At 41.4% G+C, this 26,657-nt stretch overlaps 1 protein-coding gene across 3 annotated transcripts; it reads left to right on the forward strand.

Moving 5' to 3' along the window:
- Positions 1-152: 152 nt before the first annotated feature.
- On the forward strand, positions 153-26,388 carry GABPA (GA binding protein transcription factor subunit alpha). Of its 3 annotated transcripts, none has more exons than XM_083361824.1 (10): positions 153-529; positions 3,678-3,778; positions 11,979-12,123; positions 13,440-13,524; positions 13,935-14,180; positions 16,316-16,510; positions 18,658-18,714; positions 20,268-20,408; positions 21,971-22,163; positions 23,880-26,388. In XM_083361824.1, exons 2-10 carry the CDS (start codon positions 3,702-3,704, stop codon positions 24,106-24,108), a joined length of 1,368 nt encoding a protein of 455 aa, XP_083217950.1. In that variant the 5' UTR covers positions 153-529; positions 3,678-3,701; the 3' UTR covers positions 24,109-26,388. The 3 variants fall into 3 exon arrangements, with proteins under 3 accessions (XP_083217950.1, XP_083217951.1, XP_083217952.1); XM_083361825.1 differs by lacking the exon at positions 153-529 and adding an exon at positions 1,165-1,486; XM_083361826.1 differs by lacking the exon at positions 153-529 and adding an exon at positions 2,935-3,002.
- The last annotated feature ends 269 nt before the right edge of the window (positions 26,389-26,657 follow it).

Below are 26,657 nucleotides of genomic sequence, written 5' to 3' on the forward strand. Positions count from 1 at the left end.
CTCTTATTAGCTAGCCGAAATTGCTTTCCGGCTCTTTTCTGATCAGGAAAAGTCATTCAAAACTCGGAAAAATTCTTTTCACCGGCGGGCCGTAGACCGACCGGAAAGAGAAGAATTCACTTCCGACTTATAAAAGGGGGCGCTTGTTAAAAAAAAAAAAAAAGCTTTGAATTTTTACTATAGCGGCCCAAGCGGGCTCGCAAAGGGCGCTGGGAGTCGTAGTTTTTGCCCTGGCGCGCGGGAGCTGAGGACGGGGGGGGGGGCATCGTGTATCTGCGCTTTTCCCCCGCCAGGGCCCCGCGCGCAGGCCTAGCCGAGCGACCGCCAGAGTTGGAGTCCGCTTAAAGGTTCCTCCTCCACCCGCCTTCCCCGCCACAGGACTGTCAGGGGGAAAACAGGAGCTGCCACGGCGGAAGAGAGAGAAAACAGCGGCGCTGCTCCACTCGCGGTGGGGCTGGATTGGCTTTTATTTTATTTTTGTGTGTGTGACGGGAGAGTGTGAGGCGGCGGCGGCCGGCGACGGCGGCTGGTGAGTCTTCCAGCGGGACCTCCGGAACGCGCGGCTGGAAGGAAAGCGTGAGCAGGAGGGGGGGGGAAGAGGAAAGCGCCTCGCGCTGTATCCGGGCGGGAGGGGGGGGTCTCGTGGCCTCCTCGCTTCTTGTGTTTTGTTTCCGTTTCTGCTCCGCGCGGCGCGAGTCTCATTTCCGTTTCGAGTTCAAACGACAAGGAGGCGCCGCCGCGGGTGACGGAGGAAGGCCTAGGACCGGGCGGGGGGGGGAGGGAGGGAGGGAAAGGATTTTTCACTCGCTGCCTCTTCGTCTTGCCAAGCTTTTGCCTTTTTTTCCCCCTCCCTCGAATCATGGATGGGGCAAGGAAAGGTCCCTGCGGTCCTCTTCGTCTCCTCTTTTGCAGCGTTTCCCAACCTTAGGAACTTGAAGATGCGTGGACTTCAACTCCCAGAATTCCCCAGCCAGCGTAGCTGGCTGGGGAATTCTGGGAGTTGAAGTCCACGCATCTTCAAGTTCCTAAGGTTGGAAAACGCTGCTCTTTTGGACATGGAAAAAGAGGCCTCGGGACTCCAGGCGAAAGCCAAGTCCCTTTGGCAGGCGCCCTTTTCTCTCTCTCTCTCTCCACACAGGGATGGGTTGATACGTGTTTTTTTTTCCTTTCTGACGACGTCGTGCCCCGGAGACGGCAGCCTTTTTCCTTTTTTTTTTTTTAAAAAAAATTTTTTATATATATATATCGCGTTCTCGCCCTCTCCGTGTTTGAAACGGTCTGCTACGTCGTGGTAGAAGTCAATAATACGCTGCTTCGCAGTTGTCTTTTAAGTCTCGACTTGTCGGCTTAGTTTAGTTTACGTTCAGCTCGCTTGCAGCCGTATATTCTGCCGAGTTGTGTGTAATTCTTTCAAGAGCGAGGAACGAGGGCCTGCCTGCCTTCTCGTGGCCGGCCGTTAATTGGTAGCAAAAGTTCACTTTGTTAAGTAAGTATAGCGGCACTGCACGCGTCCTGTTTAAAGTGCAGTAAGGCTGCTTGGAAAACGAGAACTGTCTGAGGAGAAACGAGATGTATTTATTATCACGACAAATAGCGGTTTATATTTGTTTGTTTTTGGTAATGTTTTATAGACGAGGAACATGTAGCATTGGTGGGGGTTTTTTCCCCCCAGTGCAGCTGTTACTTGTAATTTCGTTGAGGCGGGCTAGAAATAAGCTTTACTCTTTTTGTGGAATTTCTTACTGCGTGTGCATGTAGGATGAATCTTTTTTTTTTTTAAAGAAAACCTCAATTTAATAAAGAACCAAGAAAGAGAACCGGTTTGGGGGCAACTAATCATTACTTTTATTTCTCTCTACAAATACTAAGTAAAACAGGATATAGATATAGAGGGGAAGAAAGAATGTCGGGCTTTGAATATTATGCTTTTTTACTATTTCTAAATCAGCGTGATTACAATAATTAATCAACCAATAATTCTTCATTGTAAGGAGCAAAGTAACATCCCCTTGTTTTTAATTTAAAATGTTGAACTTTTCAAGTCCAAAGCTTCCAATTTCATTAGGCTTCCAAGAGCATCTTCCAGATGTCAGTAGTGAAATAATCCCACCCTGTGGCTTAAAATGTGTGAGTTCTCATGGTAGACTGAATTATAAACTAGCCAGTTATATTTTAGCCAGCATGTTATGTACATTGAGAGAGGTTGATTATTTTATGATTCACTGTATTTTGTGAACCTCTTGATTGATTCAGTAAATTCATGGCTAAATTAAGTAGTGGTAAGAGTGTTGTGAGCACAGCCAGTGATACTCAAAAGAAAATGATACCACAGGAGGAGAAAAATTAAAGGTCTGGTATTGTTTATTAAATTAATAATTCTTGTAAGGACTAGCTGAGCTGTACATTATTTGATAGCCTAATTATATCATATCCAATACAGTTCCCTTAATGCTTGGTCTTGTTTCTCTAACCTGCCTTTGCTCTATATCTGGTTCTCTATAGCTTGGATTCTTGGAAATTATTTTTTCCCCATTTGGGGGAAGCAAAACAGAATATTTTGAAGTGGAAAGTAGTGTAAAATCACATTAATGTAGGACTGTGCAACATTTCCAACATGAAGGCAATAAGCTGGTAGGGTGGGAGGAATCCTTCTCTGTCATGCCTTTTCCATGATTGTTTGGCCACCTTCTAAAACTGCCATGAGATCTAAGGAAAAGATATATTTGGTTTAAACAACTGCAGACAATATTGTACCTTAATGTTCTAAAGTACCATTTTGTCTATGAGACTGAAGGAGATAGCCCTAACTTTTAAAACGCATATTTTAGTTGGCAAGTGTATGCAGAGTAAAGATAACACTTTCAAGTTATAACATTCTAGTAAGTTGTGTGGATTTCTTGGGCTAGAGTGACTATAACACACTGCATGTTTCAGAAACTGATAGAAAAAAGATGGAAAATAACCAGTAAAGGTGTGGTTAACATCAGCTGTTGGGATTACAGGTAATCCTCAATTTACAACAGTTCATTTACTGACCATTTAAAGTTACAAAGGCACTGAAAAAAGTGAGTTATGACCATTTTTCACACATTGTAGTGTCCCCATGGTCACATGATCGAAATTTGTGGGAGAAAAGGTCATAAAATGAGGCAAAATCTACTTAGTAATGTCTTGCTTAGCAACAAATTTTCAGTTCAATTGTGGTCATAACTCGACTACCTGTACAAGATTTCTAGAAGAGCCCGTGCCATATTATCTTAAAAATAAATCCAGAATATATGAGGTTATTAAAATATTGTGTATCAAAACAGTTTTAACACAGAAGTGATTTGTTTACTAAGTAATTTTTAAGACACTTCAGGTTTGAAAGGCAAAAAAGTACTTTAAAAATGCTTAAGTGCGTTTATGTAGCACTTGTCAACAACTTAAAGCAGCATTTTTACTTGTAATGGAATACTAGAATTATTATGAAGCAATAATGGTTAATAAATACTAGAATTATTATTCTAGTATTATTAATAACGATATTAATAATAGTACTCAACAAAATATTCCTAACATGCATTCTTTATGCTACTACGTATCTTTTTTTCAATTGTATGGAATAGTAAAAATGCATGTTACATAAAAGTATTTTAATTTTAACGTGTGTGGACTATTTGTGTTTGAATTTGCAGGCTGCCTCTTAAAATATTTCAACCATGACTAAAAGAGAAGCAGAAGAACTAATAGAAATAGAAATTGATGGAACTGAAAAACAAGAGTGCACTGAAGAAAGGTATGTAGAAAAATTTAGTGGGACCCCTTACATGGTTATTTTTTATAGTTGTCTTTCTGATTAAAGGAAGGTTAAATCCATTTGAACAATTCATTTAAATTCTATGGAAATAATATTTTTCTTGACTTTAAGGATGAAAATATATGAGGTTTTTTTGATGAAGGATAGAAAGCATAAGTTTGTTTTTACCGTTCAAAGAACTTTTAATGCTTGCAACAAGTTGAAGCAACAGATATTGCTTCCACCTCATCACTTATTACTTTAGAGTACCATAGAAATTAAGTGGTTTATAAAATTGAAATAAAAATATCACATGAACAGCATTTTCTTTAAAGCCACAGCCCATATTACTTACAAAATAATTAATAAAAATGTTTAATTGATAAGGTAACTATTGTTTTATAGTTGTCAGTATAGATTTACAGATTTAAGTTCAGTGGTGGGATTTTTATTGAGTTCGATGAACTGGTTATGATCTGAGTCTCCACTCCTGGCCTTCCCGTCTCCAGTTTTTCCAAGTTTTTTTTCAATCCCATGCTGAGGTATTTTTCTCTTGGCTCCTCCCTTCAGCCGTTTGGGTCTTGCCACTCTCAAGCTCCTCAGGGTGATAGAGGAGTTTCTCCAAAGCACCGACTGAAGCTGACGCCCTGTTCCATGCCCAAGGGAGACGACCTCCGTCACTCTGCAAGAGGAGGCAGGAGTGAAGGCTCCCCCCCGCCTCTGCTTGCTGCCGCCATGCAACAAGCTCTCCCTTGGGCATGGAACAGGGCGTCAGCTTCAGTCGTTGCTTGCAGGGTGACGGAGGCGGTCTCCCTTGGGCTTCTACTTTCTCCTTCCTCCTTTGAACAACCTTTCACTCCCATTGCTGCTTTTTCAGTCTGGGACTTGATGCAGAATGCGGATCCTTCCTGTTGTGCATCAAGTAAACTTTAAAGAAAGTTAAATAGTATGGCAGTGAAAATCCAGCACGGGGGAAAAAATCCCATTCTTTTGAGATTTCAGACTAGCGTGCATTCATGTGCCTCCAATCCCCTTGGTTGCTGCAAAGGCAGATTGGAGTCCTCAGGCCACTCCTTCCAGCCCATTTCGGAGCCAGTCCGAAAGCGAAGGGGATGGTTCCCACCCCACCCGATTACTGCGGGGCTTCACTTCCAAAGACCCTCTGCACAGGCTCCAGACAAACTCTGGGACTGAAAAAGCAGCAACGGGGGTGAAGGGCTGTTCAAAGGAGGAGGAAGAAGGAGAAAGTGAGAGAAGTGACTACCAAACCGGCGAGGCGTGACAGGTGTCGGGGCATGGTAGGTCTGGTTGCAGGGCCCCATCGGCATGGTAAGTGGTTCCATGAGGCAGCTCCCCCCTGCCTTGTGGCAGCGCCCCCCCACCTACCTCCCTGCAGAGAACTGGTTGTTAAATTATTTGTATCCCACCACTGGTTGAGTTGATCTTTGATTCCAATTCTTCATTAGTATTACAATATTAATCAAGAGTTTTGTGGAATACTGCTGCTAACCATCTGCCAGCACATTTTGATTTTTGCAATGTATGTAATGTGCTTGTGTCTTACTGTGTTTCCCTGAAATTAAGACCCGGTCTTATATATTTTTTTCTCCAAAAGAGGCACTAGGTCTTAATTTTGGAGAATGTCTTACCTTAGGACCACCACAGCCAGGCCTCCCACATCCGACATCCGTTGCGCCGCTGCATGACTTCTTCTGTGGCTGCTTGCTGCCACTTGTAGCCAGACACCATGTGGCACATTGCACCATTGCCGCTACTCATGGCAGGAGGCCACATGGTGCTTTGCAACATTTCTGCTGCTTGCAGCAGGACACTGCGTAGCTCTTTGGGCTGTTTCAGCAGTGGAAACAGCCCTAAGCACCACGTGTCCTGCTGCGAGCAACTGAAGCAGCGTGAAGTGCGTGAACAGCAGAAGCAGCCCGAAGTGCTGCGCAAGTAGCAGAAGCGGTCCAAAGCACGCAAGCAGCGGAAGTGGCCTGAAGCACCATGCGGCATCGTGCCGTGAGCAGCGGAAATAGCGCAGTGAGCCACATAGCATCCGGCCGCAAGTGGCGGCTGTTGTGACTCAGGGCCAGCCTGTGGGTCCGACAGCCGGGTCCGATGTATCGGAGGACTCAGATGTGGGGGAGGAGGGAAACGAACCGGCTGATGATGATTTGGAGACTTTGCAGAGTCCTCAGCCGGGAACCTCTTCTCAGCTGTGTGAGCCCGAGAGTGCGGAGGATGATGACCCACAGCTGGCCCTGTTCAAGGACGCCCGACGCAGGAGGCAGACGAGCAGGGACAAACAAAGAAAGGCTATGGGACTCCTCGGGAGGAGGCACAGGGAGACCACGCCTTGAGCTCTCTATAAAAGAAGTGTTTGGGGAGGGGCTGGTTGCTGAAAGCAACTTTTCCGTTTGAGAAGTCAAGCTCTTGTATTCTTGTAACAGTGTAATTAAAACTTGGCAGAAGCCTTTTGGTCTTGGACGCTTTCCAGACTCTTCTTTTGATTAGGGGTGCGAGAAGAGGGCTGGTTCAGAACAGTTTGCTTTCAGCCACCCACCCCTTAATACTACGATGGAGCAGCTTCTTGCCGAGAATGCCCAGCTCAACCAGCAACTCACCTTGCTGGCCACTCAGGTGGCACAACTGCAGGCTCAGGTACATGCTGCCCCCCCACCCAGGAGGAAATGTCAGATAGCTATGCCGGATAAATTTGCTGGTAAACCAGAACTGTTTCCTGCCTTCCTGGGACAATGCCAGCTTTATATCAGCGTGAGAGCAGCTGATTTCCCCACTGACCGAGATAAGGTGGGATTCGTATTGAGCCTTCTGTCGGGAGATGCAGCTCGTTGGGGCACGCCTCTGTTGGCACAGCCTAGCCCTTTGTTGGATAACTTTGGGGGGTTTTGTGACCATATGCGCCTCATGTACGAGGACCCGATTAAGGCGCAGACGGCCACCCGACGCCTGAAAGCTTTGAGGCAGGGTCAGCGCCCTCTACAGGCCTATATCAGCGATTTCCGGCTGCTTAGCCAGGATTCCGCCTGGAATGAGGCTGCGCTCGTGGATGCCTTTCAGGATGGCTTGTCAGAGGAGATGTTGGATGAGCTGGCCCGCGTGGACATTCCCTCAGACCTGAATGGGCTGATCCATCTTTGTCTGCGGATCGATGCCCGGCTGCAGCAGCGTAAGAGTCGCCGTGCCACCCCACAGACCCCTGCCGCCCCTGTTGTGCGTGAGCCCCCAGTCCAGAGGGAGGAGCCAATGGAGCTGGGTGCCGCCAGGTCCCGTCTATCGGTGACGGAAATGGACAGACGACGATCGGAGGGGTTGTGTTTTTACTGTGGGGACCCTGGACATTTGGCTGCTTCTTGCCCGAAGAAGCGTCAGCGGGCGTCAGTGACCAAGCCTGCCCCGAGAAAGTCCCCTGCTTTGCTATCGGGAAACGGCCCGAGCCCGATCTAGACGGTGTGAAAGATCGGGCGACCCACAACATCCACACCGAGCGACGTTGTTCCGACGGTGCCTGTGAACCTCCACGGCATTTGATTTTGGAGGCACGTCTGATCCTTCCTGGCAAGCCAGAGGGGATTCCGGTCCATGCCTTAATTGACTCTGGGGCTACCACTAACTTTATGGATTCGGCCTTTGTGGCCAAATGGGCTGTTCCCCAGTGTCCAGTGGATCCGCCCATGCTTGTGGAGACCATCGATGGTCGAGTGCTCCTGTCCGGGCCTATCACGGCCGCCACGCAACCCGTGTGTATGGCCATCAGTACCCATGTGGAGGCCATTCAGTTCTACGTCACTTCGGATCTGCACTTCCCCGTGGTCTTGGGACTGGCGTGGCTCCGGGCGCATGATCCACAGATCTATTGGTCTCAGAACTTGGTCACCTTCCCAAGTTTGCAGTGCGTGGACCACACCCGCCATATCTGTGCCGGCCAGGTGGAGGGTTCCCCAGGGGTTTCCTTGCCTCCCGAACTGTCCGACTTTGCTGACGTGTTCAGCGAGTCAGAGGCGGACCAATTACCCCCGCACAGGCCCTACGACTGCTCCATTGACCTAGTCCCTGATGCGCCTCTCCCAGTGGGGCGTTTGTACTCCATGTCGGAGCCCGAGTTGGCTGCATTGCGGGACTTCCTGACGAAGAACTTGGCTCGTGGTTTCATCCGGCCCTCGTCCTCGCCAGTGTCTGCGCCCGTGCTCTTCGTCAAAAAGAAGTCGGGTGAGTTACGGCTTTGCTGTGACTACCGGAAACTCAACGCTATCACGGTGCGTAACCGCTACCCGCTGCCCCTCATCCCCGAGCTCTTGGACCGACTCCGGGAGGCTAAGATCTTCACGAAACTGGACCTGCGTGGAGCTTACAACCTCGTCAGGGTTCGGCCGGGTGATGAGTGGAAGACGGCGTTTGGTACTCGCTATGGACATTTCGAGTACACGGTGATGCCGTTTGGCCTGACCAACGCCCCCGCTGTGTTTCAGCATTTTATGAATGACATCTTTCGGGATCTGTTGGACCAGTTTGTTGTGATTTACCTGGACGACATCCTGATTTACTCCCCGTCGCGTGAAGCGCATCATCAGCATCTCCGTCAGGTCCTGCAGCGCCTCCGGAAACATCGGCTGTTTGCCAAGTTGGAGAAGTGCCAGTTCTACCAGGTGACCATTGATTTCTTGGGTCACCGCATTTCTCCTGAGGGCATCGCCATGGAACCGAGTAAAGTTGAGTCGTTGCAGAGTTGGCAACCCCCGCGTCGCGTGAAGGATATTCAGCGACTTCTTGGATTTGCCAACTACTATCGGACATTCATCCCTGGCTTTGCTGCCTTGACAGCCCCCCTCACCCGGCTCCTGCAGAAGAAGACTCGGTTCCAGTGGAACGCCCCCGAACAACAGGCGTTCCAAGCTTTGAAGGACGCCTTCATGAAGGAGCCCATCTTGAAGCATCCTGACCCGCAACGGCCGTTTGTCGTGGAGGCGGACGCCTCCGACATTGCCATTGGGGCCGTGTTACTCCAGGCAGCGACGCCCAACGGTACCCTTTTCCCTTGCGCGTATCACTCACGGAAATTGAATCCCTCGGAGCGCAACTATACCATCTGGGAGAAGGAGCTGCTGGCCATCAAGGCGGCGTTCGAGGCTTGGAGGCATCATCTGGAGGGGGCGCGGCATCAAATCGAGGTCCGGACGGACCACAAGAATCTGGAAAGCCTGCAGACCGCTCGGAATTTGAACCAACGCCAGATCCGGTGGTCCCTCTTCTTTGCGAGGTTTGACTTCCGGGTGCGGTACATACCAAGCGGGCACAACCAGAGAGCGGATGCTCTGTCCAGGAAGCCCGAGTACACCCGAGTGGAAGACAAGCTTCCGCCCAGGACCGTGATCCCCGTCGAGTCTTTTGCTGCGGTGCGGGAGCCGGTGGATATACGGGCTCGGATCCGGGAGGCGCAGCAGCAGGAGGCGTGGGTGGCTCAGCGGAAGGAAGAGGTGGGGCCAGATTCGCCTTGGTCGGTCACGGATGGACTCCTGTATTATCGTGACCGGCTCTATGTTCCAGGAGGGCCACTCAGGGGACTCGTCCTCAGCCAATGTCATGATAACCCGGCTGCGGGGCATTTTGGCCTGTTCAAGACTCTGAACCTGGTCTCCCGTACATTCTGGTGGCCCCGAGTCCGACACGATGTCCAGTCTTATGTCACCTCCTGCGTCCCATGCAGGCAGGCCAAGTCAGCGACAGGGGCCCCGCCTGGTTTACTGCAGCCTTTGCCAACGCCCAAGAGACCCTGGGGGGCTGTGTCCATGGACTTTCTGACGGATCTACCCCCATCCTCCGGCTTCACGACAGTGTTTGTGGTGGTGGACATGTTGACCAAGATGGCGCACTTCATCCCCTGTCGCGGCTTACCGTCAGCTCGCGCCACTAGTCGCATGTCCAACAGGTGTTCCGGCTGCACGGCCTTCCCGATAGAGTCGTCTCCGATAGGGGGGCCCAGTTTACAGCCCGCTTCTGGCAGGAGTTGATGCGGGCGTTGGACATTAAGGTTTGCCTCTCGTCCGCGCATCATCCTCAGACCGACGGGGGTACCGAGAAGGTCATCGGCATTTTGGAGCAGTATCTGCGCTGCTACGTTAACCTGCAGCAGGACAATTGGGTGGACTATTTGGCCATAGCCGAGTTTGCCTTTAACAACTTGCAGCACACCTCCACGCAGATGACACCGTTCTTGGCCAATGTGGGTTATCACCCTCGGTTTTTCCCCCTTTCTCCCGTGGACTCACCGGAGCCGGCAGCGAACGAATTCATGGCGGAGTTACAGGCGATCCATCGGTTGGTGCGACGGCAGCTGGAGAAGGCCAAGGCCGACTACAAGAGGTTCGCCGATCGGTCGAGAAGGGATACGCCTCCATTATCGGTGGGGGATCGGGTCTGGCTGTCCACCAGGAACCTACCATCCACTCGGCCGGCGAGGAAGCTGGACCACCGTTACCTTGGACCGTTCCCAGTCGAGGCCGTCATCAACCCGGTCGCCTATCGTTTAACTCTGCCACGTTCCCTGCGCGTGCACCCCGTCTTCCATCGGTCCTTGTTGGTCCCCGAACAACCGGCTTGTCCACTTCGCCAAGCGGAACCTCCCCCATCAGGACCTCGTGATGGCGACAGCACCCCCGAGTACGAGGTCGCCAGCATCAGGGATTCCCGCTGGCTGAAAGGTCGCTTCCAGTACCTGATCGAGTGGAAAGGGTACGGGCCGGAGGACTTCACATGGGAAGACGCGACCGCCGTTCATGCCCCTGCGTTGGTGACTGCGTTTCACGAACAGTTCCCATCCCGACCGCATCCGGATCGGCAGACCCGGGGGAAGGGCCCTGCGGTGCGGGATAGTGTTGTGACTCAGGGCCAGCCTGTGGGTCCGACAGCCGGGTCCGATGTATCGGAGGACTCAGATGTGGGGGAGGAGGGAAACGAACCGGCTGATGATGATTTGGAGACTTTGCAGAGTCCTCAGCCGGGAACCTCTTCTCAGCTGTGTGAGCCCGAGAGTGCGGAGGATGATGACCCACAGCTGGCCCTGTTCAAGGACGCCCGACGCAGGAGGCAGACGAGCAGGGACAAACAAAGAAAGGCTATGGGACTCCTCGGGAGGAGGCACAGGGAGACCACGCCCTGAGCTCTCTATAAAAGAAGTGTTTGGGGAGGGGCTGGTTGCTGAAAGCAACTTTTCCGTTTGAGAAGTCAAGCTCTTGTATTCTTGTAACAGTGTAATTAAAACTTGGCAGAAGCCTTTTGGTCTTGGACGCTTTCCAGACTCTTCTTTTGATTAGGGGTGCGAGAAGAGGGCTGGTTCAGAACAGCGGCAAGCAGCCGCAGAAGAAGTCAAGTAGTGGCGCAACAGGTGTCAGGGTGTGGGAGGCCTGGCTGTGGTGGTCCTACTGGTAAGGTAAGCTGGTGCAGGGCGCGTGCGGCAGCTCTATTCCCCCGTAACCCACCCTAGCTTGATTTTTAGGGGTGCACCTCACCCCAAAAGTAGGGCTTAGTTTTGGAGTAGGGCTTCCATTAGGCTCTCCCCCAAAAATCATGCTAGGGCTTACTATTGGGCTGGGTCTAACTTTCGGGGAAACACGGTAATATTCTCTTGTTCCTTCTCATGTGACTTTTAAAATAGCTGTTGCCTTAATCACATCCTTGTCCATCTTGAAGATTCTTTATAGGGATGTAGAAAGAACAGAAACATTTGATGATATCATGCTAAGTATAAAAATCATGCTAAAAATGTGATGATATCTTTGGGTAATTTGCCAAAAGATTGCACCCATTTCCCAAATTATCGAATTCCAAAATCTTGCAATTAATTAAAAATGCATTTTATATGAAAAAGCTCCATTCAGGTCTGGTACTCAAAAAGGAAATTCTTGTTGTAGTTTTTGCCTCATACCTAGTTTAATGGATTTCAGAATTTAATTTAAAAATAAAATAGTTCCATTAAATAAATATCCATCTATGACCTTCATGTCATCAGTCATTTAATATTTGAAAGTGACATTGATTTATGTATTTACATATGAATTACCTATCTGTACTTCTCAATGTTCAATATTACTGAACTATTTAAAAATGTTCAAATCATGTTTAGGCCCACACATTAAAAATCTATTCTAGAAACTGGATTATTTTTTTAATTCTTTCATTTCAGCATTGTTGAACAGACTTACACTACTGCAGAATTTGTAAGTCAGGCTATTGATATCAATGAACCAGTTGGAAATCTAAAGAAACTGCTGGAACCAAGACTTCAGTGTTCCTTAGAAGCTCATGAAATCTGTTTGCAAGATATACAGGTATAAACAAATTGTTAAAGAGTTGTAAATAAGTATCAGTTTTAGAGCTAGTTTGATTTAGTAGTAAATCAATATAGATTTAGTCTAATATACACCAGTCAAACATAGATTAATGTACACTTCTTTTGTACAATGCTTTTTTCAACCATTCTACTTACATTTTCCCTCATATCTGATACATTTATCAAACTAGTTGCTACCTTTTATATAAAAGTTTTTGAAGTACTTAAGGGAAAGTAAAATTAATATTTATTTAGGAAAACAGAATATAATGTCAGATATGATTATGAGAAAGCTAAAAAATGAGAGCAAGTAATTTAGCTTACTTTAAATGTGAAATGCTAAAGTTTGGAATATAGTAGTGCACGTAGAGGAAAGTTCTGGCTTGGATGGTGGAAACAGATTGTTCTAGGATGCAAAACAACCTTTGGTTATGAATACATCAGAAAAAAAACAATAGAATTTTGATTTATTCTGATGAATCACATATTTTTGTGTATCTAAATGGGAGCAGAAAGTTGTATTTTTATTTAAATGAAAATGCAGGAATATCTAGCTTATAGAAAATAACAGTACAATGCTGTTCAGTATAAATGCTATTTTCAACAAACTTCCCAAAACAAAAATTATTCCATCCTGGGGTGATAGGAGGCAGGGAACTATTTTGATCTGCAACAATTTTGACATGTTAAACATGATACTAACTGTGATTCTTGAGATATTCCCATATAATATAGAAGGATGTGTATGTACACATACAAACATCTTCAAAAGAATATATTGATAGCTTTGTTATTTGTGATTGGGAAATAATGGTTTCACATGCTTACAGGTAGTCCTCAACTTATGACCACAGTTAAGCCTAAAATTTATGTTGCTAAGTGAGACAATTAAGTAAATTTTGCCCCATTTTATGACCTTTCTCGCTACAGCTTTTATGTGAATCACTACAGTTATTACGTTAGTAACACGATTAATAAATGAATCTGGCTTCCCCATTGATTTTGCTTGTCAGAAGGTTGCAAAATATGATCACATGATCCAAGGCACTGCAACCATCATAAGTATGAACCATTTGCCATAGTGTCTAAATTTTGATCATATACCATGGGGATGCTGCAATGGTTGTAAGTGTGAAAAACAGTCATAAATAACTTTTTTCAGTGTTGTAATTTTGAATAGTCACTAAACGAATGGATGTAAGTTGAAGACTTTGTGTTTGAAAGTCAATACCTTTTTAAATTTATAAAATGTTCACATTTATAGTTATGAATTGTTGACTTCAACATTTTTCTGAATTTCCTTTAATTATCAAGCTGGATCCAGACCGTAGTTTGTTTGATCAAGGTGTCAAAACAGATGGAACTGTGCAGCTTAGTGTCCAAGTAATATCGAGGCAAGGTAAATTATTAATCAAAAATAGGTTTTTTATGTGAAATGATATAAATAAAAAGACAAAGTGGTGGAGGGAACAGGAGAATACCATTGAAAGAATCCTGGTGCATCATTGCTTTCTCAGTTGCTTTCCTTTACCTTGTTTCATGAGAGATATAATATAACTTTGAAAAGACTGAAATGAAATCCTTTGCTAATTAGTTCGTATAGGAATATTTTATTTTTTAAATGAAGCTTACTGTTGTGGAGAATAATGGCTAATAACGTTTTCAGCACATGATTTTTAAAACTACATTTAAAAAGGCAATCTTACTAACAATCCTGTTCATTATGTTAATATGTTTAGATACCATACTGTTTCATTATTTATAAATACTATATTTGTATATTCATTCATTTTCCTTTTCTGCATACAGGAATGGACCCAAAGTTAAACATCCTTGAAATTGTAAAACCGGTTGAAACAGTTGAGGTTGTGATTGATCCAGATGCACATCACACAGAAACTGAAGCACACCTTGTTGAAGAAACCCAAGTAATAACATTAGATGGAACTAAACATATTACCACCATATCTGATGAAACATCAGAACAAGTAACTCGATGGGCTGCAGCATTAGAAGGGTACCGTAAAGAACAAGAGCGCTTAGGAATACCGTATGGTAAGACATTGTATCATTAAATGATAAGAATTAGGGGTATATAAAATCCATTGAGGACACGGATAAGGCTCCAGGTAGCATTAACGACTTGCTAAAAGAATGCAATTGAACAGCTGTCTGCAAGGAGTATAAATCTTTCCATTCCACACCATCCAGTCAGAGCTGAAGAAGCTTCTTGGATGAGAAACGAAAAGTCTTCAGAGAAAAACAAGAAAAGCCAGTTGCCTCGTGAAAAAAAAAATCATCTTTGGTATAACTATGACCTAGATGACTGAGAATCTCCATAGACAAAATCCATTGCTTTGTATATCTCATTTCTCAGTATATGATACGATCATCTGTGTTTAGTAGTTATCTAGAAGTAAACTTTCTAGAACGGGTCCCTAACCCCCGGTCCGTGGACCAGTCCTGGGCCGCATCATGCCAGCAACCTGTCCACACAAAGCCCCATCCGTGGGATGTAAGCAGCACATAAATCCAAGCACCTTCTGGTCAGCCGAAAAACCTCTCTTCACAGAACCAGTCCCTGTTGCCCAAAAGGTTGGGGACCTCTGTTCTAGAACATGCCATTTTAGACCACACCTAAATCACGAACCATTTGTGTTATGGGAAATTTATTTCTATAAAATTACTCAACCACTCCTTTGAAATCCAGGTTGGTAATGTTCTGTTCCAGCCTACAGCCGGCCCTGTTTGAATGTCAGAGACAACCCTTTTTAATAACCAACGGGCTGGAAAAACCCAACCAGATTTATTTACAAAGAAATCAAAAGTTCAAACAAATTAAACTAAAAGTTCAAACGAGTTAAACAGGAATAACAGACCAGGACTCTAGCAGAAGATCTTCAAACGGTTGCCTTCAGCAACCAGCACCTCCCACACCTTCCCCTTTTATCAGCAGTCCCAAGGCGTGGCTTCTCATTGCCTTCTCCTCCTCTCACCAAGTTGCCTCATTGCCTTTCTCTGTTCTGCTCTGCTGGATTACCTCTTGTTCCTAGCGTCCCTGAATAGATCCAGCTGTGAATCATCTACGTCCAATACCTCGTGGTCACATGGCTGAGTCTGATGAGGAACATGATGGGAGGGGCCAGGCTGAGAGTCCTGCAGTGCATCAGAGCCTCCCTCTGACACCAAAGGCTCTCCAAACCCCTCCTCCTCCTCCTCTTCAGAATCATCAGACTCAGCTGCCGGTATCACAGGCTGATGCTGAATCACAACAGGTATACATTATGTTAAAAGAGTGGAACATTCTACGGAATACTTTAAATGCTATCACTTTGATCTTCCCGTTTTATCCTTTGCAAGTACTGTTTACTTTTATGTATTTTATAACTTTAAAAATGAAGTTCAGTTATTGGATAACAAGTTACCACAGGCAGAATCAAACATTGTTTTGTGTCTTTAGTTACTATCAACAGACAGGAGTTTTAATAGCCTATCTGGATATGCAACAATTAAATTTGGGGCTTGCAAATTAAAAAATGTGTCATGATACTGAATTTTATTTACTATCAGCTACAATATCTATTGAAAACATATAGTAAACAGCATTACAAGTAGTCCTTGACTTACGACTATTTGTTCAGTGACCATTCAAAGATATAATGGTACTGAACAAAGATTTAGAACTGGTTGTTAAAGTTGTGGTTGTTACAGCACCCACGCCGTCATGAGATCACAATTTGGGCACTTGGCAAACTTTTTATGACTGGTTGCCTAGTACCATGCAATCACTTGATTGCCATTTGCAACCTTTCCTGCTGACTCCTCCTGAAAGTTAGTGGGGAAGCCAGGAGGGAAGTTTGCAAGTTGCTAGGTAAGTGTTCCTCACCTGTAAACCCACCCCAGTACCTCAGACTCACACTGTTCTGGATCACTCGCACAATTTTGTTGTAAAGTTTTTCTTTCATAAAGCTGATAATTCCGGTGATAAATTCCAAATGATTCTGAAAGACATTGCAATTGTAATTAATAACGTATAATAATTGAGCCTACTAATTCTCAGTTACTTCTGCTCATGACAACATTGCTGGAATTTTATGATGACTTAAATTATTTTTGCAGAATATACACAATATATATAGAATATGTCATATTTCAGCATTGGGAAAAATGAATTTTTTGTATTTTCCTAGATCCAGTACAGTGGTCAACTGACCAGGTACTGCACTGGGTTGTATGGGTGATGAAGGAATTCAGCATGACGGACATTGACCTCAATACTCTTAGCATTCCGGGAAGAGAGCTGTGTAGCCTCAGCCAAGAAGATTTCTTCCAAAGAGTCCCTCGGGGAGAAATCCTCTGGAGCCATCTGGAACTTCTTCGAAAATGTACGTGCGTTTTCTTAGCATGTGTGTTTTTTAAAAAAATAATAAATAAAATGTTTAACATTGTGGATGTTCTATTCTTCACACAGTGTATGCATGAAATGTGAATTTAAATGCTATATGGTTATGTGAAATTATAATCCATTTCTATCCTTGCAGTTTTTAGCAGGAAAAAAAATCTTAGTATCATTTGAAAGATACGATGCTGTAAAACAGTACAAATATTACAGTTGAAATGTCAATGCTTACGTTTTTCGTATTTAACAAACAATTTTGTACAAATTTTAAAAGATTTCAGTCTGCCTCTGAAAGATAAGCAGACGTTTCAAATGCACAATTTTCTATAACATTACGGATAACCAATATTATTTTATATATTTTTATTTATGTATTAGTTGCTCCAGGTGAAATTGACTTTTAAGCAGCATATATCCAGCCCTTGTAAATTAAATTCAAAACATTCAGTAAGCGATACAATAACATGGCTACCACAGTTCATAAAATAGCAACATATAGCAACAGGACCTGTGAATCTAAGCCATTCACATCCACCAAACATAAAACAGCTGTTGCAAAAAGAGTAGATCATACAGTACCACTTTCCAAGGCCTGGTGAAAAGGTCATTTTTGCGTGGTCTTCCCCAAAGTCATTGTGTGTGTGGAATGTCAAGTGCTCTTCTGCTCTTCATCCAGTCAAGTGCTCTTCTGCAGAGGAAGGTCGGTGACTGAGAACGCGTGTCTCTGTGATGCCTAAAGATGGTTGTCCTGTATCAAATAAACTTTAAATTAGCCACCTGACTAAATATTGTTTGACAGGTAGATACTATTGGGAAACCAGCTAATATCCCCCTCCTCAACCGTACAAAGTTAAATAAATCCGTCTCACCCCTCAGGGTCGCTCTTAACAAAAACATACCCATTCATAATGAAACATTGTCAACAGCAGAAGTTAACTGGTGAAAAAGGCTGGGGACTTAAAGAAAAAGTATGAAATGAAATTGGCCTATAGAATTTATAATGTAATTAACATAATACCTAAGTGAAAAATACCTTTGTTTCCTGCTTCTATTTATAGTAGGGTGTAAAAAAAATGTTCCAGATATAAAACAGCTGGTTTCGGGTTATTTGATCCATGCGTAGAAGGAAGAGGTTGCCTTATCCTCAAGTAAAATGGAGTTTATTCAGGTAGAAGTGGTGGTGATGGTGGAATCAAGAAAAAAAAAAAGCCCAGGTCACTGTTAGGTTGAGGAAGGGAAGGCCCTGAAAAAATGGATGGGCAAATTGGCTGGTAACATATACTCTCCTGGGATATCGGTAGCAGCTGAAGGCAGAGAGGAAAGGCACTGTGATACAGCGGGATGGTCAGGCCTGTAGAATATGTATTATGGAGTATCAGCAGTAATAATAGCCATGAGAAGATGCTGGTAGGGCAGGTAGAGCACTATCCTGTGCTGGCACCTTGGCTATGGTGATAGCTGAGAGCATGAGCAAAAGTACTGAAAATAAGGGGGGCAGAGATATGGTGGGATATGCATCCTGGTACATTGCCTGAGAAAATAGGGAAGGGAAAGTTGAAAGTTGAGAAGGATTTGCCACTCTGAGAGCTTTTAGAGGGGGTGAAGGGAGAAATGCTTCCCAGCCTTGCTCTGTTTACTTTACCTAGATTTTATTTATTTATTTTTTTGTCTAAAACTCAGAATAATAAAAGCATTGGGGTTTCAGTCCTGCCAAACTATGGCTGATCTGAAACAGTTTTTCAGAACACACAGAATATAATGAATTCTTCTGGCTTCAAACAAAACAAAATCCATTTTTATTTTTATTTTTTTTATTTTAATTCCATTTATATCCTGCCCTTCTCCGAAGACTCAGAGCGGCTTACAAGCTTAGCAGTAGCCTTCATTCTATGTATATGCCTGCTTATTAGGGCTTTCGCCCCCCCCCAGCGGCATTATTACAAAGTTAGCTTATTGCCCCCAACAATCTGGGTCCTCATTTTATCTACCTCAGAAGGATGGAAGGCTGAGTCAACCTTCAGTTTTTAATAACTGTACCTAAAATTCTCGCATCCTTTTTATATCTTTCCTTGTTTATCAAACTGCAACGACGTTTTCTTATAGCAGAACTTTGTCTTTTGTTATGTATTGCAGATGTACTAGCTAGCCAGGAACACGCTGGAGAAATAGCGACAGTTACTATTGATCAACGTAAGTTGTCGTTCTTTGAATACTTATGAAAGAAAAATACTTTAATCAGAGACTTAAACTGTAAAAACAGAAACAACTTTTATAAAAGTGAAAATGCAGTTTAAAGTATCTATAATTAAATTAAATTGATTTTTTTTACTGAGAAAAGACCATTCTTTCTAGATATATTCAGGTTTTTATACTTGGGCTAGAATCATGTTACTGCTGAACAACCTAGTTAATACTTGATTTATATCCCCCCTTCCAAAAATAACTTAATTGTAAAGAGTATTTTCTGTGCCTTTTGCCAGATCCAGAACCAACAGCCTCCAGGCGTAGGTTCAGGCTTTTCTTTAGATCTCTGGTTTCACCTTGGGTGTTATCAGCTCATTTGAAGTAATGGATGACTTCTCCAAGCAGCTTACTATAGATGTTAATGAATTAACATCTGTGAGTTGTTGGGAAAAGAGTTTACCACCTTGAGTTATTTGTAAAAATAATAAAGGCAGGAAATAAATAGACAAATAAAGATACATAAATGTTGAGGGAGCTAGGAAAAGCTATGGGCTCATATCGGAGTAAGGCCTTTAGTTAGTTCTGTTTCTCCTTAAATACAAAACTGAAACTACCTACTCAGGAGCAGAACCGCTACAAAACAATGTCTCCAACTCCCATTCACTTCAGGCAGCCCCCAGTAATAACATCAATAATAGAGGTTCAGTAGGACCAAGAGCTTCATGCTGACCCTGACGGCCATCATCAAGAATGACAAACTCCATTTTCATCCCATGATAGAATTTTAACTGACAGAAATACAGAAAATCCATTTTTCTAGGACTGCAGCAACAGCCGTGATTGCTTTCTCAAAAAGTTTCTCCAAAAAGGCAAAGTTGAAGCAAGGTGGAAGTTATCAAGCTTAGTCCAGAGAGGGCTTCTTCAAAAGAGAATTCAACGTTATTTTCAAAGAAACATTTATAATTTCCCTGATCCAACAGTTCCCACTCTGTCTACCCAAAGGAACCAAGCAAAGCATGGAAATAGGCCATAGTGGTAGAACTCGTTCTCAGAGAACTCTATCTGCTTCCTCAGTAAGTTCAAAAGAATCTTGTCTGAGTGAGAGTGAACAAGGATCAAGTCTGGCTAGTATTTGGATGGGACACAACAAGGGATTAACAAGGGTTGTAGGCTGGACTGAGAAGTTGGAAAAACTTCCGCAAAGTGTTTTGTGGCAAATGGCTTTGTTACTGTTTCTAAGAAGAGTACATGGATATGCCCATAAAGTCATCAGGAGTTAAGCTCTATTTGAAATCCACTTTGTATTTTCTCATAAATGTTTCGATTTAAGTTCCATTTTTAGTTTACATGTAGAATACAGGTTACAGATATAAGGGTTAGGAAAAATGCTTTAGTATAAAACATTAGTTCAGTTGCTGATTCATTATAGATTCCGTTTTTCATTATATCATATTATGCATTGCTCATTAAAATTTCTAATATCCTGAGAGGTCTCTGTTACTGATGGAAATGTGTTTTGTTATTTGTAAATTTATTGTCTCATGCCTTGTCCTCTATAGCTGTACAAATTATTCCAGCTTCAGTTCAACCTTCTACTCCAACCACCATTAAAGTAATCAATAGTAGTGCGAAGACAGCAAAAGTACAAAGAGCTCCAAGGATTTCAGGGGAAGATAGAAGTTCACCTGGTAACAGAACAGGTAGTTTTCTAAAAGCAAATCTTTTAATTATTATTCTAAAGAAAGACAATGATTTTAAAGTTAAACAGAAAGTACGTTGCCAAGCATTTGTGAAAACAAATCTAAAAAATGAAGTATAATTTCTGAAAATATAAAGCTATATAAAGACACACTTATATTTCATTGCTCTTGTATTTAAAGGTTTTCCATGCGTATTTGTTTGAGAAATTAGATATTTACCCCAGTAAAGAGAAAGCATCAGTTTAAGGACTGAATTATTTATGAATTATGATTTTTTATTTTTAGTTTAATGGTTTCCCCCAAAATTGTTGTTTGAAATAATTTTGCCACCTTTATTTTTTTAAAAAATAATGTTAGTGACTCTCTCAGAAGGTTTTAATCCCAAGGATGTTTAATCATATCTCATTAAATTGATGTTTATATTTTGATGCAAGACTCTTCCAAGAATTTTCTTGATACCCGTATACCAAAGAAAATGTAGGAGAGCCATGTTAATCTATGGCAACAAAAAAATCAGGAGTCTGGTGGCACCTTCCCAACTAACACATTTTATTAAAATGTATAAACTTTCATGAAGTGATTGGTTACAAACAGCACTAAGCACTTTTCTTAAGAAACTTTGTCAATTGGGATTAGAATGCAACACTTCACAAATAGTATACATTAGCCTTAACTAAAATGAATTAGAATTAACTAAAATATTAAAATACAAGCTTTTGAATTATGAAATATTTTAATTGAGTCTTCTTCAAGCTGCCTGATATCCAGAAATGTGAGTATCTATGCATTTCTATGATTTTTAGCAATGGTGATGTCAGAGAAGTTAGTTCTAACTTGTGGAGCATGCCCAAATTGTGGAAGGCTTATATAAATTGTAAAAGTATTTAGGCATATTTTATACTTGAATTCTAACCTGTAGAATTTTAATAAGTAGAAAGCTTGGTCTCTTCTTCCACATTTTAGTTGATCTTCAATCTTGATGAAGATTTCCTATTGTTACATTAATTTCTTCTTTTTAAATTGATTACAGATAGTCTTTGCTTGCTGACTGCTCTTTCAGAGGCTGTTCAAAATTGTGATGGTGCAAAAAAAGGAGATATGTGCCTGGTCCTTAAAGATGTAGTTAGCATCGCATCCTCACAGACATGTGATTGTGATTTAAGCACTTGGCAACCAGTATACTTGATGATGGTCACAGTGTTCCACAGTGACATGATTGCTATTTGCAACCTTCACAGCTGGCTTCCAACAAGCAAAGTCAGTGGGAAAGCTGGAAGGAAGCAATCACAATCACATGATATTATGTTTAATAACTATAGGTGCTTTGCTTAATGACTGCAGCCAGAACTGATGAAATTTTGAAGTGGTCACATGACATTTCACTGATTGCATTGCTTAGCAACAGAGTTGCCAGTTCCAGCTGTGGTGGGTAAGCAAGGATTACGTATACACAGTTACCTAAATTTTATGTCTTTACTATTTTATTCCGCTCTTCTGCTTGCTTTAACTTTATAGATAGATGATAATACTTAATAGATATATTTGCATATTAATCATAATAGGAAACAATGGTCAGATCCAGTTATGGCAATTCTTGCTTGAGCTTCTGACTGATAAAGATGCCCGAGATTGCATTTCATGGGTTGGTGACGAAGGAGAGTTTAAACTAAATCAACCAGAACTAGTTGCCCAGAAATGGGGACAACGTAAAAATAAACCTACAATGAATTATGAAAAACTCAGTCGTGCTTTACGGTAAGTTAAAAACTCTTGATTGATTTTATAGCATTATTACATTGCTTTTCAGCTGAAAGTTCTAGAATAATAGACATGATCCATAAAAGCTTTACAGCCCCCATCTATAATCTTATAAGCAGCAACATAAAATGAAGAAAAATGAAAGTTGGATTCAGTTTTCAAAATTAAATGATTAACATCAAAATGGTTAAAGTAGAGGAAGAGTCTGTTGGAGCTGACTTTTCAGCAAAGCTTTCTTTGCTACTTTCCATCTCTTATCTTCAAGAGAATTATGAGGAGGGGTTGTTAGGCATTTTCACAAATTCCTTTCTAGGGTTGGGCTCCAGCTTTCATCTGATTCTTGCCTTGATAGTGGATCTTCCCCTCTGACCTTCACGACTTTCCTTTTTAGTCACTGGAGTAGTTTATAAAATACAAATACTTTAATTAGCATTAAAATAAAAACCACGGAAAGAGAAATTATAGAAATAACAGTGAAGTTATCAATACCCAAGTTGAGAAATAGAAAATCAGTTAAACATAATACAGCAGGGGTGTCAAACTGCCAGCCGGCGGGCTGGTTTCATCATACCAAAGTTGCACCCATCCCATTGCCGGCAATGGAAAAAGAGTTGCGATATACATTGCGTCACATGACGTGGCAAGTTTAACACCTGTGCTATACAGCAAAAAGTACATCATAAGCCACCCTGCCATACAGCTTCCTTAAAAAACGGCTTTCCTAAAGCCCAACACAGTGTAGGAAAACTCTTCGGACTCCAGGAGAAAAGTGATTCCAGAAGGCAGAGGTGTCCACATAAAAAATTCATGGTACAGCCTATGCGTAAACCATGTATTCTTTTAATAAAGTACTTCTTTCCATTTTTAGTGGAGTTTTCAGTCTTCCATTTTCAATTGGTGTCATTTATATTTTCAAATTACGCTATAATGACACAGGGAAAATGTTTTTCTAATATTGTAAAATCCTTTTATGTTTCTTTCAACTAAAAAGCTTCAAATTCTGTTGCTCGTTATGAAGATACTCCTAATATGTGGCTTGTTTGTTTCAGATATTTATTTACTTGTCTGCAAACTTGCTTACAGGCTGCTTCAATCAAAATTAATTCCGACATGATTTCCCTCTGTTAAGACGAAGTAGTTTATAGAAATGCCACATTTTTTTTAAAAAAAATAGTGTTTGGGATCAATCTTTCTTTTTGCTAACTTAACATTTAGTTGTGCTAAATGCTTTAAGGAGGCCTTTTTTTCCTATCAGATTTTATACATCCATGTTTTCTGTTTCTCCCAAATATTCTCCAGTCCGAACACTGGATATTTCATGATGCCAGTACATGTGAAGATGCACAGAAATATCATAGATGATTTGAATCATGCAGCCTGTGCTTTGTTGTATGTTTTAGCTGCAGCATTTAATAATTCGATCGCGATATGCAGGAAATCATAGTTCTGGCAGCTATAAAGGCTGGTTAAGCTCCAATTTAAATGAAATAGAGATTACCTAACGTGATATGGGTGAGCTTCTCTTTAATGTTTTGTATCACATGCATCTCTGCTTTATAGTTTCTGAATTGGCCCAGGTTTTGTAGGAATTAAGGAAAAAAAGATAATCCATTCTATTGCAAAAGCCTAGATTTTACAATTTTTTTTAAAAAAATGGGCCAGGTTCAGTTACTTTTCATTGTCTTCTTGTTGCTTTTCCTTTCCTCAATGAAGGTATTACTACGATGGTGACATGATCTGCAAAGTACAAGGAAAAAGGTTTGTATACAAGTTTGTGTGTGACTTGAAGACTCTAATTGGGTACAGTGCAGCAGAACTGAATCGGTTGGTGACAGAATGCGAACAAAAGAAACTGGCAAAGATGCAACTGCATGGGATTACACAACCGGTCACAGCAGTTGCGTTGGCTACAGCATCTCTGCAAACAGAAAAAGAGAACTGAGGACTGGGACCTAAAAGCTTGAAAGCATTCTTTTACACTTAGCAGTTTCTGGTTTTAAAATTAGAACTGCATCTATTAATTGGCAATTCAATACCGTGCATGATTTTCTACAAGAACGCTCATAAATTTGGGTCTTTTTCACTTAAAGATGTATTTCGTGAATGTTAAGGGCACTCCACAAATTCTACAATATGAAGACATACTGGTTCTAGTAAAGAGTTTGGGAATTATAAGGACATTGAAGATCTGTTGGTATTATGTTGTGCTCCATTGCTTATTTTTTTAGAGCTTAAAGTGAAGCATTCACATAATAGAACAGTCAAGATTTTTTTAAATTTTGTTCTCTGCACCTCTTCAGATACTATGTTAATAAATTTCTAAAATTACAAGTTTCTGTTAGCTATCCTCATAATTTTTAAGCATGACAGGTTGTAAGGAAAACATTAATATAAAGGTGATTTCTTTGCCCCTTAGCAAGAAAAAAGGTAACTGCTGAAAGGAAAAATCCAAATTTAACTCCAATAAGCCAATTATGAATATTTTGATATCTGTAGATAAATGTGAGGAAAATGCTTAGCTATCTTGAGAAAATTTGTTAAGCTTAATATTTGGCACAAAAAGATTTCCACATTTTTATTGTAGGAATTAAACACTTGAAATTTGTCTCTCATCCAAAGAATAAGTTTGCTTTCTTTAATCTACACTGCAGAGTATATCAGCTGTTTTCTGCTTTTATACTTGCAGAGTAATTGTTTTTCAACTGAAGACTTAAGTTAATCACAGAAACCCCCTTGTTGAGTAACAGAATTAAAGAATGGAGTTTAAACAGTCATATAAATGGCTGTATTAAAAAAAATTAAAAATACTTCCTTTAAATTACTTGGTTTCCAAGCTTTGTTTTAATGCTTTGGAAATAAAATAATTATAGAATTATTGAAAAAAGCAATAGTCCTGGAAATTGAAAATATTTTTTAAAATTATACCCCGGTTGAAATCCAGAAATGCTGACAATAGTGCACTGTTTGCACCTGTGTTTTATTTTTTTTTTACTTATAAAACCTGGGAATCACATTCATAGGTATATTTACTCTTGGTTTATTTGGTATCAATATTATGAATTAAGGCCATTAAAAGTTATGGTTCACTTAATCCAAAATGTAGTTAACTTAAATCGGATCTTTATCCTTTATCAACAGTTCACTCAGTTGAATCTCATGTTTCCATAAGAAGCAGTGGTCATTACAATATGGCTTAGTTCTAAGAACCCTAGTCTTAAGAGATGCTGTTACTTTGACAAGTCCACTAGTTTCTGAAGTACATTTCATGGTTTTATTTACTCATTTTCAAGTTACTAAAAATTTATAAAGGAATATATTGTAGTGTTTAAGGATCATTTTGGGCAAAGAAAGCATGCAGTAATCTTGTGGCCAGTTAAATCCATTCATGTGTAGCGAATACAAAATATTTTAAATTCTATCAATATTTTGTTGCTTTTCCTTTTTCTTCCCCAATCTGTACAATAATTATAAAGAATTGTTCATTTGAAATATATATCAAGAATTCATGTTTTGTTTTAATAAGAACAAAAAAAATGATAGTGTCACTCTTTCTATGCCAAAATAAGCTTTGGGATTGTTACTGCATAACAAGCAACCTAGCTCAGATTATTCATATTTATAAGTCTGTTCATTTTGACTCAAGATTACTCTGATGATCACAAGTTAATGCTATTATAGCTATTCTCTCAGCTATGCATATACTAGAATAAGCCATAGTAAGGAACATGGCATATGGCCTCTTTTTTATATATATTGATTTTTTCCCCAGAATTTTAAGTTTTCATTGTATTTCTTTTAAAAAAGTTTGCTGCACTTGTTACATTTGTTCCAGTTTATAGTGCTGATGTATGTTAAGCCTTGCTTATAACAGAGCCAAGGAAGGGATAATACAAGTTAAAATATTTTGTTGTATTTCTTGTGAGGGACAATCTGTGACTAATTTGAGGTCTTCAGTACAAGGGTATGGAATATTATATGTGAAATGGCATTGTGTGGCTGTCAGAAGAATAATATAGATCGTATATTCCCAAATTTTTGTAAAATAGAGGGTTTGCATACATTTTTACTCTTCAAGGACATGTGCTCTAAAATTATGTATTTCCTTTTGTGTTGAATGTTTTGGTAATTTTACATGAAACAATTATTTTCTATTTTTACGCTAAAATATTTGTGCATAAAATTGTCAATATAGTAAAAGTAAAAAATAAAATAACATTTTACAGTTTTGGTTTTATGTCCAAATATGAATTATTCATAGTTTTTGTAGATCTGCACCCTAAACATTCTGGAACTATGATACTGATTGCTTTAGATCTTTTGTCACATAATCAAAGAGATTTGGGCTCTTGAACTACAATTATGATTGTTTTAATTGGAAACTTTCTTTTGCAAAACAATATTCTTCTTTAAACAATAAATGTACTAGATTAAAAATATGAAACTCATTACATATTTAAACTTTTTTTTTACAAAAACATGTGCTTAAAACAA

The sequence above is a fragment of the Vipera ursinii genome, assembly GCF_947247035.1.
Source record: "Vipera ursinii genome assembly, chromosome: 4".
Taxonomy (NCBI): Eukaryota; Metazoa; Chordata; class Lepidosauria; order Squamata; family Viperidae; genus Vipera; species Vipera ursinii.